The sequence below is a fragment of the Brassica rapa genome, chromosome A04, assembly GCF_000309985.2.
Source record: "Brassica rapa cultivar Chiifu-401-42 chromosome A04, CAAS_Brap_v3.01, whole genome shotgun sequence".
NCBI lineage: Eukaryota > Viridiplantae > Streptophyta > Magnoliopsida > Brassicales > Brassicaceae > Brassica > Brassica rapa.
This window is the reverse complement of record NC_024798.2, coordinates 2251789-2270718: the sequence shown is the minus strand read 5'-3', so window position 1 is coordinate 2270718 and position 18930 is coordinate 2251789. Positions and strand designations below refer to the sequence as shown.

The 18930-nt window shown below is 32.8% G+C and overlaps 1 protein-coding gene and 1 pseudogene across 1 annotated transcript; both read right to left on the bottom strand.

Annotated features, from left to right (window-relative positions):
• Positions 1–4312: 4312 nt before the first annotated feature.
• On the bottom strand, positions 4313–7194 carry LOC103863074 (transcription factor ORG2). Its single transcript, XM_009140806.3, has 2 exons — positions 5127–7194; positions 4313–4937 (listed from the first exon to the last, which is right to left on the bottom strand). Exons 1-2 carry the CDS (start codon positions 5430–5432, stop codon positions 4488–4490), a joined length of 756 nt encoding a protein of 251 aa, XP_009139054.1. The 5' UTR covers positions 5433–7194; the 3' UTR covers positions 4313–4487.
• A 4278-nt stretch (positions 7195–11472) lies between these two features.
• On the bottom strand, positions 11473–18131 carry LOC103863073 (annotated as a pseudogene).
• Between the last annotated feature and the right edge of the window lie 799 nt (positions 18132–18930).

The following is an 18930-nucleotide window of genomic DNA, read 5'->3' as shown; positions in this document are numbered from 1 at the left end:
TATTAAATATTTAGATAGACCAACCTATTTTTCTAATAATTCTAAGAATCATTCTAGTGATGACACGTGGCTAGAAAAAAAATGTTGCAATGCTTCTCAAATAATATATAGGGGATATGTGTTTTTGAAAATAATTAAGTCCATATATAAACTTCGTAATTACATACATTATATGATAATTATTTTACTAATTCCACATATACATAATAAATAGTATACAACAATTTTGTTATACATAATCATATAATTTTGATCCATAAAAACAGTTTATACAACAATTTTATTATATATTATAATAAAATTTTGGTCCATAAAAAAATAAAAATACATTTGTGTGAATTTACAGGTCATATTCTAAATAAATAGATGATATAATTAAGGGTTTACATGATAAAATAAAGCTACTCAATATAAACTATAAAATTATTGTGTTTAGAAATGACATATTAAAACAAAATTAAACGGGTAAATTTCAAAACATATATTATCACTTATAAAAATAAATATTCATTTATAAAGTAAACTAACATCCGCGTGGGTGCACGGATCAAGCTCTAGTGTCAAATTAAAAAAAAAAAGAGCTTTCAAAATTTAACCCTAAAATATCAATAATATTACATATGTTACCAAACCCTAAATCAATGACTATCATGATTTAGTCTACATTCGCTCATCTATGTTGAACATAATTAAATTTTAGTAAAACTATATTTACATCATTTAGCAATTTTTATTATTACATGTTTTCAAGTTTTTCTCCATCAAAATATTTTTTATAAATTTTAAAATTATTTTAAAGATCTATTGAACGAGAAGAGTTATAATGGTAACACTCAATACATATTTTTTGTTTCATAAGAATTTTTTTTTTTTTTAATTTCACTAATCTTTCGGGTTATTTTTGCATTCGATTTAATTTGAAGTACACTTTTGTATTCAAAATAAAGTTTTGAATCATTTTTGGCAATTTATCCTCGACTCTAATTGTGATCCCAGCATTAGATAAATATAATACTCTGGAAGCTACAAATATAATCCTGTTAATTTATATTTTAAAAAGCCAAATAAAGGAGAATAAAACTTTTAAAATTGTCAAACACTCAAAAAAGCAATTTAAAAAAAAGCGGAGACAACATGTTATCTATATAACATTTTATAGGTACTTATTAATACATACATTTTAATTTGAAATTTGTTATGTATTATAATTTTTTGAAATTTTTTTTGTATACTATATTCATTATTAACAAATAAATATAAAATCAATCAATATTCTCTTTTAAATGATATAAAATTAAGAATTTTATTTGATTAATATTATAGAGATGTATTTTTTTTTTTAATTGTTATTAAAAGATAATTGTGAGATAACAACATTATATATATATAATTTTTTTTTAAAGATATTTTTATATTTTTAATAATTCTTATTGTTATTTATTTTAGTCACTTATCTAATCAAAATTTGTTAATCGTTTTTATTTTATAGCTAATTTATATATATTTTATTCATTAATGGTATAAACGATATTTATAACAACTCTAACTTTTAACGTAAGTGCTCAAACGTAAAAAAAATTATTTCGTAAATAATAGTATAGATATATAGATATGTTTTGCAACAAAAGAAAATTTTCAAAAAATATATTTAAGAAAAACAAATTAAGTATTCTTTTGCCAAAGCATTTTGTGAGATCGTCTTTTTCTGTTAAAGATGAGAATGTTACTTTTCTGATTTAAAATTTTATCATTTGTTTTCTTATATTTGCAATATGCTAATGTGTACTCTATATATAAATTCCAAGATGGCAAAGATCAATGGATAACCATGACTTCTCTTTTATCATGTATTATAATGTTCCCTAACCTGGCCAATGTGTACTTTTTTATATATAAACTCCAAGTTCAATGACCATGCCTTCTCTTTTATCATGTACTCTATTGTTTCCTAACGTGCCCTTTAAATGTCAGGATCATCTCCTAATAGTATTATCACCGGCACCGGATTGGGCCAAGCATATAGTATATAACAAAATTTTATAACTTTTTAATATAATGTTGTCCTTTTTTGTCAACTAATATAATGTTGTTCATCTCCTATGAAGCATTTCAAGAAAAATAAATTGGTACATATAAATATATATTATACTTTTTATTAAACTAATAATCAAATTGATTAATATTATACAAAAGAATATTTTCAATTCTTTATTTAAATAAAAGCTACATAATTACCTAATATAATTAATATGACAATTAATAATTATGAATAATAAATATTTGATAACAATTGTTCACAAAAAAAAATATTTGATAACAATTTTGGCATCTTCTATTTTTTTGTTTAATTTTATATTATTAAAAGAAATTGAACAATCACATTAACCATATAATAAAAATATAGATTTTTTCTTATATGTTATATTTTCAATTTTTTTAAACGAATATAAATTACTAAAAATGGTAAAAGTATCACATTGAAAATTTCGTGATCAATGGTTTAAAATATTTTTTGTTCAAACAAGATACGATTTATCATAAATTGTAAGAATATGAAGTCTTATTAATAAATGTTTATAATATATATATATATTACTAAAATTAAATTATATACTATATAACATATATAAATATGTTAATTTCAAAATTTCCATGGAAAATTATTGAAATCATAATATTTCAATTTTGAAATTTGTATGGAAAAATCTCACATTAAAAGTTTTGTGATTAATGGTTTAAATTTTTGTCACAGCAAATATACAAATTTTAATAAATCATACTGAGTAGAAATTGTCAATAATAAATATTTATATTAAAATATACTATATATATATCTATGTCAATATCTCTAAAGTTTAATCATATACCATATAGGCATATAACATAATAAAATAAAATGATTGTTTTGATTTATTTATCAAAAACATGATTGTAAATAAACAAAAGGTATTAGTTTTGATTTATGTGCTTACTCTAAGGTATATACTTTTACGTATACACATTATTTTTTTAATTGGTAGTTTCTAATATGTTATTTGATCCTGACAATCCTATAAATACACTTCTTCAAATCGAAGTGATTTTTAATACTGGAAGCACTATTTATATATATATTATTTCTTTCATATTAAATAATTTAGTTTTGATATTTATTCCTAAATGTTTTTTAATGAAATATCATGACAATATTCAAATCACCTCCTTTTGAGTTTGTTCGAAGAATGATAGATTTGATCCTTTGTCCAATATTTTTTTCTCCATAATACCATATCTAGCTATTATAATTGTACGAATGAAATATTTGAACTATTTATTATAAGTTTTCTAGTTTATCGTTTAATAAATCAAACACTTCTTAGTTTATACTTATTTTACATATACTAGAATTTTAAAGTATTATATATTTTGTATCGGTATAATCTTAAGTAATTAAACCTCAAAAGTGTAGGTTAATCAAGTAAGTAATTTTTTGTTGTTCTAGAATTAGAATATTTTTTGACCAAACTAGTGAATATATACTAGATAGACATTCATATTTCGAGTCTTCACTATATTCTATGACAACTTGATATATTAGATTTGAACACTAACCTGTGAATATAGTTTGCCAGTGACTTTCTTTAAAATTTTGATTCTTATATATGTATCTGGAGTGAAACAAATTTTTACATACGTCTATCTTTTTAAATTAACACTTATGTAATTCACCAAATTCACAGAAGAAGTTATAAAAATAAACAAAACTCATATGAGTGGAAAAAAATGAGAGCAAAATAGAATTTTATAGAGGTGGAAAATGAAATCACTTATAGAGAGTCAATATTAAACAAACCGAGAGCAGAAAACATAATCTCCTTTCGTCATTTTACAATCGATGTGGTCTATCTGATTTTGGTGATTTGTGTCAGCCGCAAAACTTAATTTTTTTTTGTGCATATGAAGTCTTAAAAATATTAAAATGAGTTGTAATATGTTAACTCTTCAACAACGATTATACATTTAAGAGACCAACATTTGTATTCGTCATTTTACAATTGATAAAGATTGTAGTATTGCAAAATGTTAAAATCATTTAATGAATATAAGTATAAAAAATTCATTCCGCATGAGCGCGGATTATCATCTAGTTATATAGTATTAGTGATACAAGAAGTTATAAGGACCCCTTTTGTCTTTTTGTTTTATCTAATTATATATAAGACACAATTAACTGTTAACACTTAACAATATATAAACAAATTAAAATGCATAAACAAAGAGTAGAAGACGACAAAAAGTTGGGCACCCAAAGACTCAAGTATAGACAAAAATAAAAGTTTTCGGCAATAGCATGAATTTCATAGTAATCAGTCAATATTCAATAGCATGTAAATGTAATAATCGATCATCGACTTCAACAAGAAAAATAAACAAAATAACTCGCCTACATGAATGTTAGATGTTGAGAAACGGATCGATGACATAACTAAAGAAACAAGAACAAATTATCATCTAAACGAGTTTCCACATTCCTCATACAAGTATAACATTCTCTGGCGTAGCTCTTCGCATGTCAGTTTGTAATCATCTTTATTTCCCATTTGAAGATGCAAAGTGTAGAAGAGCCTTTCTCCATGAGACCTTGAAGATGAAACATCAACAAGAACAAACCCATCTTCTTCTAACCCACTCAACACATTAGATATCGAAAAGTTATGATTCTTGGACGATGAGATTTGGACCATCACTTCGTTGTCTCCAAGCTTAGTCGCAGAAATGGTCGAGACGTAACGTGCAACGGCCTTTGGGTGCGGCTCAACGTAATGTTCAATGTCTCTTTGACCTGATACTCGCACCAAGAGTTCTTCCTTCTTTTGTATTAGCTTCTTCACTTGCTCTTGTAGCTCTGGTATGTACTTCAAGCTCCGAGAAACCGTCTGAGGAATACTTAGCTTCTTCTGCAAGAAAGAAATTAAAGAAAAAGAGTTAACTCAATATTCTTCCTCTAAATGGTATAGATACATAGACAAGCTAGCGTATTATAAATATCACATCAAAATAATGTAATGAACAGCCCAATTATCTAATTATTGCTATTTGGTTTTGAGGTGAAACTGATTAGACGATATAGCGGAGTAGCTACTTACCGATTGATCAGAAGCTGGAAGACATGAACGAAGAGACGAGAACAAAGAGTTGATCTTCTTGCGACGGTCACGCTCACTAGCATTGTGATTAAGCTTCTTGGTCACGACCCCATTCCCCTCGGACGGAACAGAGACCCCCAACATTTCCTGAATCTCCTGATGATGTTCCACTCCATATGTCTCTGGTGCCGGACAATCAAGGAACGTAAAGTCGTCGAGGTTCTCTCCGACCAGGTAGTTACTCTCGTACTCTCCTGTCGAAGGCCACCCAAAGTTTGGGAACACTGGAGGGACTAATGCACACATTTTTGTTTGATTAATGACAAGTTCTAAGATTATGTTTTCTCTTGAAGCTGGGACTTCCCTGAACTATGGGTAAAGATATAATTGTAGAATATATTTATATCCGGATAACAAGATAAAATAAACAAATAAATCTCTAGTTAAATAAAATTTAAGAAACTATATAATAAGTGTTTCCGAAATGTTATACGACTCACCTATACTATAAAGAGAAATATTTGGATCTCAGAACGTAAGTGGGCACACGCCAGAGTCTATGTACCACGCGAGAACTATGTACAGTCACCATTAATAAGAATATTGCATGCATTAAGAGTACACTCATTTACATTAAAGAATATTGAAAGATGACTCAGCCTCAAGAAAGTGTTGGAGGCTCGTGGAAATCAGGTGGAAAAAGTTTTGGACAAACAATTCTAATGTTGTAAGCATATACATAAGCAAGTTGTAAGCATATACATAAGCATTTTATTTATTTGTTGACCCACCAAAAAAAAAGAAAACATTTGTTGAAAAATATATTAAATGTTAAATTCAATAAACAACAACAACGGTCGGTGATCTATAATGTAAAGGCATTATCGACCTAGGGTCAACTTCAATCATTACCTTTAAAACAAGTAAGCAAATTATGCTTCTCTGATTCAGACATCGGATTAATACATTTCAAGGAACATGTCAAAAATATTCCAAAATGGTAAAAATATGAATCAGTTTCCGGTCTCTCTATCTCTTAATTGGGCCTATTAAAACCCTTTAATGGGTTTAATTTAAACACGATTGTATATCTATTGAACCCCTCTGAATCAGTCGCCTGCACACTTGAATGTCCTTTGCAAGCTCAGGTGTCTTATCTCTCTCTCTTTCATGTAGCTGTTCTTCATCAAAAGTTTCGTCTTCTCAGGTTTAGCTTCAAACTAATGCTATACATGAATGTAATTTACTTTCTTTATGCAATGTGATTACTTTTCTGTATGTATTCATATCGACGTAGTACATTTGTGTTACCATCTTATTCTCTGCGAGGGTGAGGCCGTATGGGAACAAAGTAAAACAAGAGGAAGGAGAGACAAGAGAGGTACGATAAGGAAGAAGAGGAGCAACTATATTTGAGCATAGGAAAGTAAGAAACATGCATAAAAGTTATACCTGCAGAAGTATTTAATTATTGCAACTGTACATGGTACAGTGGATGCATCTACCATACAAGCATGTCTATTTTTAAATACAAGCAACAAACAAAAGACACTTAACTTACAAAACATGACTCCATACATTTAACAAACGGAATCACTCACTTGCGATCAAGAACCCATACGGCAGGCGTGAAAACGGACCCAAACCATATCTTACTGTAGATTTAGATACCGAAAGTACTTGTGTTATTAGAACGGTAATGCCAACCTACTTATACAATAAGAGAGTCGGCTCTTTGGCCTTATCATCAACGATCACTTCCTTAACAATAGGAGTGTTTATCTATATTTCTAATACTTATCACAAACTCTCGATCATTATCTCTAATATAGCATATCCACGCCAATACTTCCCCTCAAGTTGGAGAGTGAGGATTCACGATGCCCAACTTGGACACTAAATTTTGAAATGTAGCTCGTCCTAGCGCCTTAGTAAGAATGTCAGCAATCTGAGACTCTGTTCGGATGTGCTGAGTAACAATAGTGCCATCCTTAACCGCATCACGTACTGAATGACAATCGGACTCTATGTGCTTTGTGCGTTCATGGAAAACAGGATTCGACGCAATATGTATGGCTGCCTTACTATCACAGAAAAAAACGTGTTGGTTCTGTCTGTTCTGCGCCAAGATCTTTAAGGAGACGCTGGACCCATTTGATCTCACGGAGTGCTGCAGCCATTGATCTATATTCCGCCTCTGCAGATGAATGGGAAACCGTCTTCTGCTTCTTTGTTTTCCAGGAAATAGGAGAGCCACCAAGCATGACAACAAAGGCACTGAGAGAACGTCGAGACAAGGGACAAGCCCCCCAATCTGCATCACAATAAATTGTCAAAGGTATGTCAGGGTCAGCTTTAAGGATAATCCCTTGACCAGGTGTCCCTTTCAAGTAACGAACTACACGAAGAGCTGCCTGCCAGTGTTCTTCCCGTGGAGCTTTCATAAACTGAGAGAGAATGTTAATGGAATAACAGAGATCAGGACGTGTGTTGAGAAGATAAATGAGCCGTCCCATGAGCCTACGATACTTCTTTGGATCGGCCAGTAGTGGTCCTTTTGACTCAGCCAACTTATGATTCTGCTCCAGAGGCGTTAATGCAGGTTTGGAGCCAAGGTTGCCCGTATCAGTAACGATATCAAGACTGTACTTTCTTTGCAAAATAAAAATCCCCTCTGGCCCTCGGCTTATTTCAATGCCAAGGAAATATTTAAGTTTTCCCAAGACTTTCATCGCAAAGCACCTGCATAAATACTCCTTAAAACGCTGAAGCATATGAGCATCGTTTCCACAAATCACCAAGTCATCAACGTACACAAGAACTCGAAGCTCGATGCCTTTGCGGGAAAGTGAGAACAAGGAATGATCCTCCCGAGACTGAACAAAACCGAACTTAAGTAAGGCATCTGAAAGCTTCTTGAACCAACATCTTGGAGCCTGTTTCAATCCATAGAGTGACTTGCGAAGCTTACAAACTTTGTTGGGATGAGTGTGTCGAAAACCTGGTGGTAACTTCATGTAAACTTCCTCATCGAGATCACCATGGAGAAAAGCGTTACTAACGTCCATTTGATACACCTCCCACTGTTTAGCTGCTACCAAACGCAACAAGGATCGAACCGTAGTCATTTTGACTACCGGAGCAAAAGTTTCCTTGTAATCTTCTCCTTCCACTTGACTCTTACCATTGACCACAAGACGTGATTTATGTCGTTCGATCGTCCCGTCTGCATTAAACTTGATTTTAAACACCCAAAGACATCCGATGGCTTCTTTTCCAGGTGGCAAGTCAGTAATATCCCAAGTATGATTATCTTCCAACGCAACAATCTCTTTGCCCACAGAGTCTCTCCAAACTTTCAACTGCATTGCTTCTTTAAAATTTTTCGGCTCTGTTTCACTGGTAATAGAGACCAAGAAAGCACGATGTCCAGGAGAGAATTGATCATCAGTAATGTAATCCGACAAGGGGTAAAGAGAAGTACCTGAACCGTCAGAGGAAGTTGTAGTCGGCAGAGGCGTGAAGTGTGTATTACCATCTGGTGCGACGGTGACTTTGTAGAGATGATAATCTTGTAAAGCAACAGTCTTAGTCTTTTCACGCAAGCCTCTTCCAAGAGGTTCTGGTGCGACTTGTTCTGCTGGTAAAGTAGTCGTAGCAGGAGGTTGTTCTGACTGAACTGGTACTGATGGTGGAATGGTAGTCGTAGGAGGTTCACTTGTATCATTAGACTGCACTGTTTCAGAGGGTGTTACTTGTGCAGACTCAGTCGATTCTGTTGCAGGGACAGTAGGAGACACAGTTGCATCTGGCGGAGTGACTGGAGAGATAACACCGTTACTCCCCCTGTCGTCAGACGGCACCAGCACCCAATCATCATCAGTGGGAACTGGATTTGGTCGTAGAGATGGAGTCATCTTAGGCTCAGCGTAAGGAAAAATGTCCTCTCGAAAGATGACGTCTCGAGAAATAATGAACTCATCACGATCGATATCATAAACCTTCCAACCTTTCTTTCCAAACTGATATCCCACAAACACACAGAGGCGACTACGTTGACCAAATTTATCTTTGTCTCGAGCCATCCTATGCGTGTAACAAGCAGAGCCAAACACTCGCAAGGTGTTATAGTCTGGTTTCACACCATGAAGTACTTCATACGGAGAACGCCCATGGTGAATAGCAGTGGGTGTTCGATTGATCACATGAGCCGCTGTTAGCACCGCCTCTCCCCAGAACTTAATGGGAAGACTTGCTTGGAACATAAGAGACCGAGCAACATTGAGGATGTGTCTATGTTTTCTTTCGACGCGTCCATTTTGCTGTGGTGTTCCAACGCAAGAAGTCTGATGAACTATGCCGTTATCTTTGAAGTAAGAAGAAACAACCATGAACTCAGTCCCATTATCACTGCAGACCATACGAACTGGCTTATTAAACTGTTTATCTGCGTATTGTATGAACCTTTTAAGAGTGGTTTGGACTTCTGATTTTTCTAAAAGAAGGAACGTCCAGACTGCTCGTGAGAAATCGTCCACAATTGTCAAAAAATAAACAGCACCGCATGATGAAGGGATTCTATACGGACCCCAGACGTCAAGATGAATGAGAGAAAAACAATCTGTTGTTTTATTCATACTGTCATATAAAATCTCACGAGTTTGCTTGGCTCTAAAACAAGTGTCACAATGACTGGAGCCAGCTGATTTAGAAGAAATAAAAACCAAATCCGAAAGCACAGTAAAAGAAGGATGTCCCAATCGCCGATGCCACAGAACTTGATCTGAACTGAGAGAAGCTCGATGACTCTTTGCTGAAACAACCTCCGTCAAGTAATACACACCGTCACGCTCCTTACCGGTTCCAATCAAAGTCCTCGAAAAACGGTCATGTATTACACAAATAGAGTCAGTAAACAATGCCAAGCAATTTGTTTGCTTCAGAAGCTTTGCAACTGAGATAAGAGTGCATTTCAAGTCAGGTACGTATAAGACTTGATGTAAAACAAGCTTCTCAGATAATCGTAAAGAACCCATCCGAACAGCAAGTGTTCTGTTGCTATCTGCAAACGCTACAGAACAGGGTGGTATGATCTCGTCTTCAGTCAAAAGTGACTGATCTCCAGTCATGTGGTGCGACGCACCTGTGTCGAGAATTACTTCACCAAAATGTTTCTTACCACAGAGCTTATCAGTCGCAGGAGCAGGAGCACTTGCAGCATTCGCTTTTGTCTGAAGGATCTGACTGAGTGCTCTAAGCTGATCAGGTGTGAATTCCGCAAATGAAGAGGTGTTGGAGCTGGTTGCGTGAGCGTTGCTTACTTGTCCACGACCACGACCGCCAGAGCCTCGGCCTCCTCTGCCTCTGGATCCACTACTCTGTCCTCGTCCAGCATTGCGCTCAGTGTACCATTCCGGGTACCCCACTAACTGCCAACAATCCCGTTTCTCGTGTCCTGTTCTGCCGCAATGAGAACACAACATCCGAGATCTCAGAATGGTATTTTCTGGTTTGCTTGACGCATCATTTGAAGTTGTTGAGCTGTTTTGTCGAGTCACAAAACCAACCGCTTCTTGCTGCTGATCACGAACTCGTGTTGCTGCAAGTCTCTGTTCTTCTCGGATAATCTTGTTGTAAATCTCACCAAGAGATGGAAGAGGATCAAGACCAATTATGTTTGTGCACATGCTACCAAAACGTGAGTCATCTAGCCCCATCACGAACTGATGAATCCTTTCCTGATCTCTTTCTTTGGCCATCGCTGTAGCCGCTCCACAGGAGCACACGTGAACTGGTTGATAGACCTGCAATTCCTCCCAAAGTGCAGACAATTTGCCAAAGTAGTCTAGCACAGACTGTCCTTCTTGCCGACACGAGGCGAGTTTTGCCTTTAACTGATGAACACGCACTGTGTTCCCAACGGAGAAACGTTGCTTGAGATCTTCCCAAAGCTGATGTGCGTCGGTGATGTAAGTAACAGTCGATCGCACCTTTGACTCTATAGAGGTACGGATCCACCCCACAATCATAGAGTTAACTGTCAACCAGTTCTCCAAGTCGACGCTTCCTGCGTCTGGTTTCTCCAAGGTTCCGGTGATGAAACCTAATTTTCTTTTGGCCTGGAGAGCGTTCAACATCTCTGAAGACCATTCATTGTAATTTCTCCATTCAACAGAACGGAAGTAATCGCGGTGCCAGGATTATCGGAGCCGTACAACGTATAAGGTGAGACACGTTCATCCTTCTTCACAACTTGCAAATCTGCCATAACATGTTTCGCACGGAACACACGAGAAATTTATTTTGAGTCAGAGTTTTAAGGATCTCTGCTCTGATACCATGTAGATTTAGATATCGAAAGTACTTGTGTTATTAGAACGGCAATGCCAACCTACTTATACAATAAGAGAGTCGGCTCTTTGGCCTTATCATCAACGATCACTTCCTTAACAATAGGAGTGTTTATCTATATTTCTAATACTTATCACAAACTCTCGATCATTATCTCTAATATAGCATATCCACGCCAATACTTACCATCATCTCTCTCATAAGCCTCACTCACATACTGCATCGTTTTCCCTTCTTTGTCCTCAAGTATCTCAACTATCTCCCCCGTCTCCCCGGATATTTTCACGGCGACCCCATGCAGCTTAAACCCGTTCACTAACCCAATCAATAACTCTAACTTCACCGTCTTTTCGACCAACTTCCCTAACCACTGATTATTCACAACCAATCGTCCTAGTAAGTTTTTCTTACAGTGTATACCAATCCAAAAATCACCAGTGGGTGTCAAACGGATGTTGTCAGGATAACCAGGAACCTTGGCGAAGATATCATGAGTCCCGGCTTTAGGACCTTTAATCCAATATCGATGGACAAGGCCAGTGGCAGACTCACATGAGACTAAGATTGTCCATGACAACCTTGGCCTCTTTCGTCTTCTTATTGTATCTGATCACTCTTCCTGGCCGCTCACCGTTGACAATCACGTAAAATACATCCCTGACCAACAAAAATTACAGTTAGATTTAAAATTTAGATTGTTCAAACGCTAATTTTTCGAGAATTTAGGTATACATTAAACTTTGTTAAAATGCAACCGGAAACAGCCTACAACTTCTATCAATTTATTTTTTATTTATAAATTGAAAAAGAAAAAATAAAAACTACTAAAGATTGTGTTTCATTGGAGAAAAAAAAACAGATTAAAACGTTAAGTAAAGCTTAAACATTAGGTAAAACAATATGTTAGGTAAAACATTTCGAAAATTGGTTGATCCTAAGTGCATATATATAAGTTTGGTAAAGCCTAAAACATACCTGAATGATACTTGTCACTACTGTCATTGAAGTAGAAGACATCATCCTCTTCGTCAATATCCATCGGGTTCGCAAACATTACTTTGCGACCTTCAGCCTGGTCCACTACCAACTCAGCCAAGCCTCCTTCTGGCCCAACCTTCATGACCCCGAGGTAACCATCACAGATGTACAAGTCTCCTGTTTTCTTCTCGAAACTAAGACTACTAAGTCCTAGTGGCCTTCCACATGTAGGTACTACTTCATGCCGTGAACAGTTCCGTCTACTTACAACATGGATAAATACATCATCCCCTATATATTATTTGAGAAGCATTACAACTTCTTTTTGTAGTCACGTGTCATCATTACGATGATTCTTAAAATCATTAGAAAATTATGTTGGTCCATCTAATTATATAATAAGTTTTTTATTAAACTAACATAAATTCATTATTATTGTACTTTATTATTTCCTTAAATAAAATTTACAGAATTGCCTAATGTGGCTAAAATATATATGACAATTAATGATTTTGAATAATAAAGATTTGATAAAAAAAATTAGTGTATCTTCTATCATATTTGTTTAATTTAAAACTATTAAATAAATTAAATAACCACAATAACCATATAATAAAAATTTAGATTTTTCTGTATATGTTATATTTTGAATTTTTAAAAACACCTATAAATGACTAAAACTGTTAAAAGCCTCACATTCAAATTTTGTGATCCATAGTTTAAAATTTTTGTTATGAAAAAATACAAATGATTACAAAATTATATAACTAAAAATTCTAATTTAATTAATTATATTAATATATATATATATGATAAATTAAATTATAGACCACATAAAATACATAAATATTTTAGTTTCAAAATTTACTTTGAACAATTGTTTTGATAACAGTTTTGAACGAACATTGACAACTTATTTTTAAAAATATAAATTACTAAAACTATTAATCCCACAATAAAAATTTTGTTATCAGTAATTTAAAAAATTTTCTATAAAAGATACAAATGATCAAAAAATATATGAGTAGAAATCATCATTTAATAGACATTAATATTAAAAGTATACTAAAATACACTATGTATGTTAGTATCATTTAAATTTAATTACATGTCCTATCAATTATAAAAAAAAATATTTTTTGGATTAATAAAACTGATTTATATGTTCACACCAATTTAATTATATATCTAATAGTTACAAACTTTTAATTATTCAATATATATTTATTATTTTATAATATGTAAAAAAATTTAATACATAAAATAATTTATATATATAATGTTCATCTTGCGCAATGCGCGGATCTTAACCTAGTTGTTATTATTAAAGAAACTTCCATAGTGTAAACTGTAAACATATGTATACTGTTTTCCCGCACATGCGATCTTTTACGAATACTTATCAATTTATATTTAAATAATTCAAAAATTAACATAATAAAGTATTATTAATGTTTTCAAAAAGTTATCAAACATCAAATCATTATATATAACAAGTTTTTTCACTAAAATATATATGCTTATTATTGTGTTAATTTTTTTAAATCACTCACATATTAGAAATATTTTAGAAATATCTTTATACAAACGTTTTTGCTTGATTAATATTTAATTATAAATTATTTGATATTTTAATTTTAATTTTTGTTTGTAACAGAAAATAGTATTTCTAGATAACAACACAATATATAAGAATTATCTTTTTAAACATGTATTTTTAGTTTTGAAAATTTTATTAAATTAATTTATAATCAATCATCTAATATACCATTGAAATATAATACTACTAATATAAAATTCGTTTTCATTATATATAAAATTTAATAATCGAAAATCACTTTGCAAAATAATAGTATAAATATATAAAAAATTTCTTTCTAATTTTATTGGGCAGAAGGAAAAAATATGAAAAGGCTCCAAAACAATACAGTAAAATCCTCATAGTCATCTAAAGAAAACAAAATAAATAATTAAACAAATTGTTTTGTTTGCTTAAATTATTTGGTCACTATGCATGTGGTTGTACGCTCTAATAAACGTTGTAAGAACCTGTGAGGAGATGTGTATGTTGGAACTCGTTTTTCACAAAGTGGTGCGGACTATTTTTCGATGGGCTTTTTGATGGAGATGTCTGTCGGAAAGATTGGAATTTAGGCACGATGTAATCGTCACCGTGAACACTATGCATTAGTGTATTTGTTGGTCAAAATCAGAGTTGTGTTGAATGAGAAATGAAGGTCCAAAGTGATTGATATGCAAAATTTATAAAGCTTTTTAATTTGGATAAATATAAAATATTTAGCAAGTGATTCACTTTGGATATTTGGGTTAGAATTTGAATTTAAATTTGTTAATGAGACATTATGTCAATTAACTTATTTATTCTTATTCATAATAATTTTTATATGTTTATTTAAATATAAAAATTATAAACCCAAGCAAGTATATTAAAGTTTGTTGACTTGGTCAAAAACCATAATGTTACTTTGCAAAGTTAACGTACGTGAGTCATGGAGATCAATTCCATTTATCACAATTGATTCATACGTTTGCTGACTCCATTAATTTCATAACGTGTACTAATCTCTTTATGTTATAAATAAGAGAGCACTTGTGTAGTGTAAGACACAGAGAAAACATACAATCCTCCATATTTCTTTTATCTTTTTATTTGATTTTCTTTTGAGTCTGAGAGTATACACAAAACTAATTTCGTTAGGCTTCTGATAGAGGGACGCAAATCAGAAGATTTTTTGTAGATGTATCTTAGGACTCATTACGTTATCAAACCGTCGCACTACGAGACATATTTTGAGTTAAGAAAAGAGATAATATCTCGCCTCTGCAGTTGAATTATCATTTTTCTTAATCTTTGGTATACTTTTATAAATTTTATTCTTTACGACATTCAGTTTTCCGTAGTTTATATAATACAGTCCTATCAGTGTATGCGAACTCAACCCAACCGAGACCATCTCCACGCCACTTGAGAATACGGCCATCCACAACAGCAGCATAAGGACCTCCCCCTTGCGGATCCCACTCAATGCTCTCTGGTCCATCGACAGGAAGTGGTATGGTCTTAGCCATCGACAATACATTTTTGGTGCCGTTCAAAGAAGAAATATAAATATAATAATATTTCACAATTTTCAAAATATGATTTTATTTTATTTTTAAAGTTATATAATTTTAATTACAAACACAATTCTTCAAAACTTTATGCAATTTTAAAAAAAAATGTAATTTCTAATCCTTATACCTTTAGTTTCTTTTAATATCTAAAATTTTTATACATATTATTTAGTTTACGTTTTGATAATTTTATACCTGAAAAAATTTTCTCTTGATTTTTAGAATTTGATTTGATATATTTTAACCAAAACAAATAGATAAAAAACTTTTCCAAGAATATAATTTTAAATATGCACATATATATTATTAAATGTAAATTTAAATAAAAATTATTTTTAATCTTAATTTTACATTAATTTAAATTTAAAATTAAATATTATAACAAATAATAAAATTTAAAAATTAGCAAATTTTTGTTCTAAATATAATTTAAATTTTAAAATTTTTATTTCTGTACATGGTGAAAGAAAACACCTAGTAATATTGTAATTTCATAGCAACTATAATTTGGTTTCTCGCCTCCTTCACATACAAATAAGAGATCGGATCTTGACAGACAAACCATTCGGCATTGCCAACTACGATGCCGCAATGGCTGAGTTAAGATCCCCACTCTCCCTTTGTTGATACGCCACTTCTCCGTTCACCACCAACTCCTCTTCAAGCCGATCACGACACTTCCAACGGTTCGGTATTATCAAAGCTCCAAACTTTCCAATGTATTCGGTTTATTATTGGTTAACTTATAATTGTTGACTAGGATAAGATCCACGCTTTGCGTGGAGTGAGACATGTATAAAAATCATATATTCAAAGTAGGGTTGTTCAATCTAGACTTTGGTCTGCTCTCAGCTCAGTTTTTTGATATTTTGGTTTATAAAAATTAGATACCATATTAAAATCATATATGTTTTGGTTTGGTTCAATTTATATACTGTCGGTTTTTGGTTTATTCAATTTTAGTCTCGCATGGTTTGGTTTTTTGATATATTGGTTTATAAAAATTTGATACCATATTAAAATCATATTTATTTTGGTTTGGTCGGTTTGTTTATTATCGATTTTTGGTTTATATCAAAAAAACTTAAACTATATTTATCCTTTATTATATTTTTTCAATTTAATTTTGTATGATTAAAAATTAATTTTATTAAATACTACTCTAAATTTTAAATATAATTCTTTTCTATTATATTTAACTATTAAAACTAATTGTTAAATAATTTATAGTTATTATAGATTCACAAGAAGAAAAGAAAAATGATTAGTAATATACTAAATTTAAAACAAATTTAATTATTCAAATTAACATCTTAAATATTAAGATCAAATAAATAAAATAAACTACATGTGTATAATTATATTATGTAATTTACATAAAATTATACTATTACATTTTAATTAATCAGTTTATTCGGTTTATATGGTTTGATCGATTTATATACTGAAACCATATCTATACACCACTGTTTCTAGAAATAGCATCTATTCGATTTATACTGTGTTACCAAATCAAACTATAGTAGTATAGTCTTATGTAAATTATTATACATCAAAATGTTGTCGCCGATAGACATATGATTACATCGAATGATGATGATATCGATCGAATGATGATGATATCGTTGGAGTACATCCAATAATTTATATAAGATAATTAGTTAGGTTAAGGTGAAGGTATAATAGCATTAACTGTCGCAACCTAATAATTATTTCTTTTCTTAGTTACCGTGATTTTTTGGGCAGTAACTTGGAGCCAAAGTTTGTTTAGTATTCAATATAAATTTCCATATATAGGTCATACAGAATTGTGTGTCAAGCAAATTTATTCGATGTATAGTGCTGGCAATTGGGTTGTACCGATCCACCTTGTCCCGCCCCACCGCAGTACACGGTCAATACGGGTCTTAGCGGTACAGGTCCGCGCAGGATGCGGTCTTTAGAAGTGCTGCCCAATCCCGACCCGCAACTTGCACAAGCCTTGGTGGTACATGCCCGCGGGACTCCGATCTTCATCAACACCTGTGCATATTACCTACAAGAAGAAGAGACCAATAGAGATGAGAACACAACATAAGTCCTCCTTCTATGAATCCGTTAAACACAATGATGCTCAGCCTAAGCATTGAGAATCGTAGGAATGGAGCAGAGCTGAGAAATGGAGCAGATAGAACAAGACAAGCTTACACAAAAACATAAAAACAATAACCAGAAACAAAACAAACATCACCGAAGCTTACACATTAAAACGATCTCCATGTTCTCAAGCTTATTTTCAAGTCTCATCAATATCATCGCCTGACAGTTTCTTCCATCCATTAGGACCCACGTTGTACACTGATCCTATGACAAGAGACGAGTATTATTATATGAGCCAAATATTTAGTATCTTGAAAGTTTGGTATCACATATGAGACAAATAACCGCTAGAGACACGCCGACACCACCACTGGCTCCATCACGGAATGTCGCATGGTAGATTGATCTCCTTGCTACGACACAAGCTTCTTCAACTGACAGCAGCTTCCTCTTGTTTGCCATCTCATGTACACAGGCACTTGGATAGACAAATAAATCAAGAGATTAGCCATAGTTTCATCACAATGAAAACTTCAAAAATAAGTTCGATATATTAACTGATGTTTTAAGCAAAAAAGAAGAAAAAAACCTTACCGAAGTATATATTTTTTTCTCATTGAAGTTCCTTTGCTCCAGATCGAAGACAAAGACAACACGAGAAGCAAGAGTGGAGCTTGAATCGTCGTCGCCGGAGCACAAGAACCACTGTCGGAGCTTTGTCGGTGATCCAAACTTCTTTTGCTTTTTCGGTGAGCCTCGGATATCGAAAACGTAGGTACCACAAGAACCACCGTCGGAGCTCAAACGCCATCACCGGATCTTCCACAAGAACCATTGTCGGCAAAGATCTCACCCTTCTCGTTTTTTTATCAGGTGAAGAGACGACTGGAGAGAATGATGCCGTTCCTCAATTTCCCGCAGGCTCATTTGGACCATCCCGCGCGAGGCCCATCCCGCACAGTCCCTATCCCGCTAGGCCCACTAAGAAAATGGGCCTGAATCTTAATGCCCAATCCTGCTCCGCTGCAGAGCTTAACGGGCCCGGCCCGCGGGCAATCCTTCAAATTGCCATCTCTATCAATGTATATAATAGTTATTTGATTAAGCTTTATATATTTATTTTTTTCTTTAATAGATAAAAAATAATATATATACCTACCTAAGTCACACTAATTCTAAAAGTATGTAACACCGGTTAATGAAGATTTGTTTTTCGTTATAAAATTAATATTTCGAAATTATTTGATTGATTTATGGTTCG

What these genes read in the sequence shown, in the direction of transcription:
- LOC103863074 (XM_009140806.3), bottom strand. Translation starts at nt 5,432, where the DNA reads ATGTGTGCATTAGTCCCTCCAGTGTTCCCAAACTTTGGGTGGCCTTCG. An exon ending in TTCCAGCTTCTGATCAATCG is followed by an intron (nt 4,938 to 5,126) that starts GTAAGTAGCTAC and finishes TCTTTCTTGCAG; the next exon opens with AAGAAGCTAAGTATTCCTCA.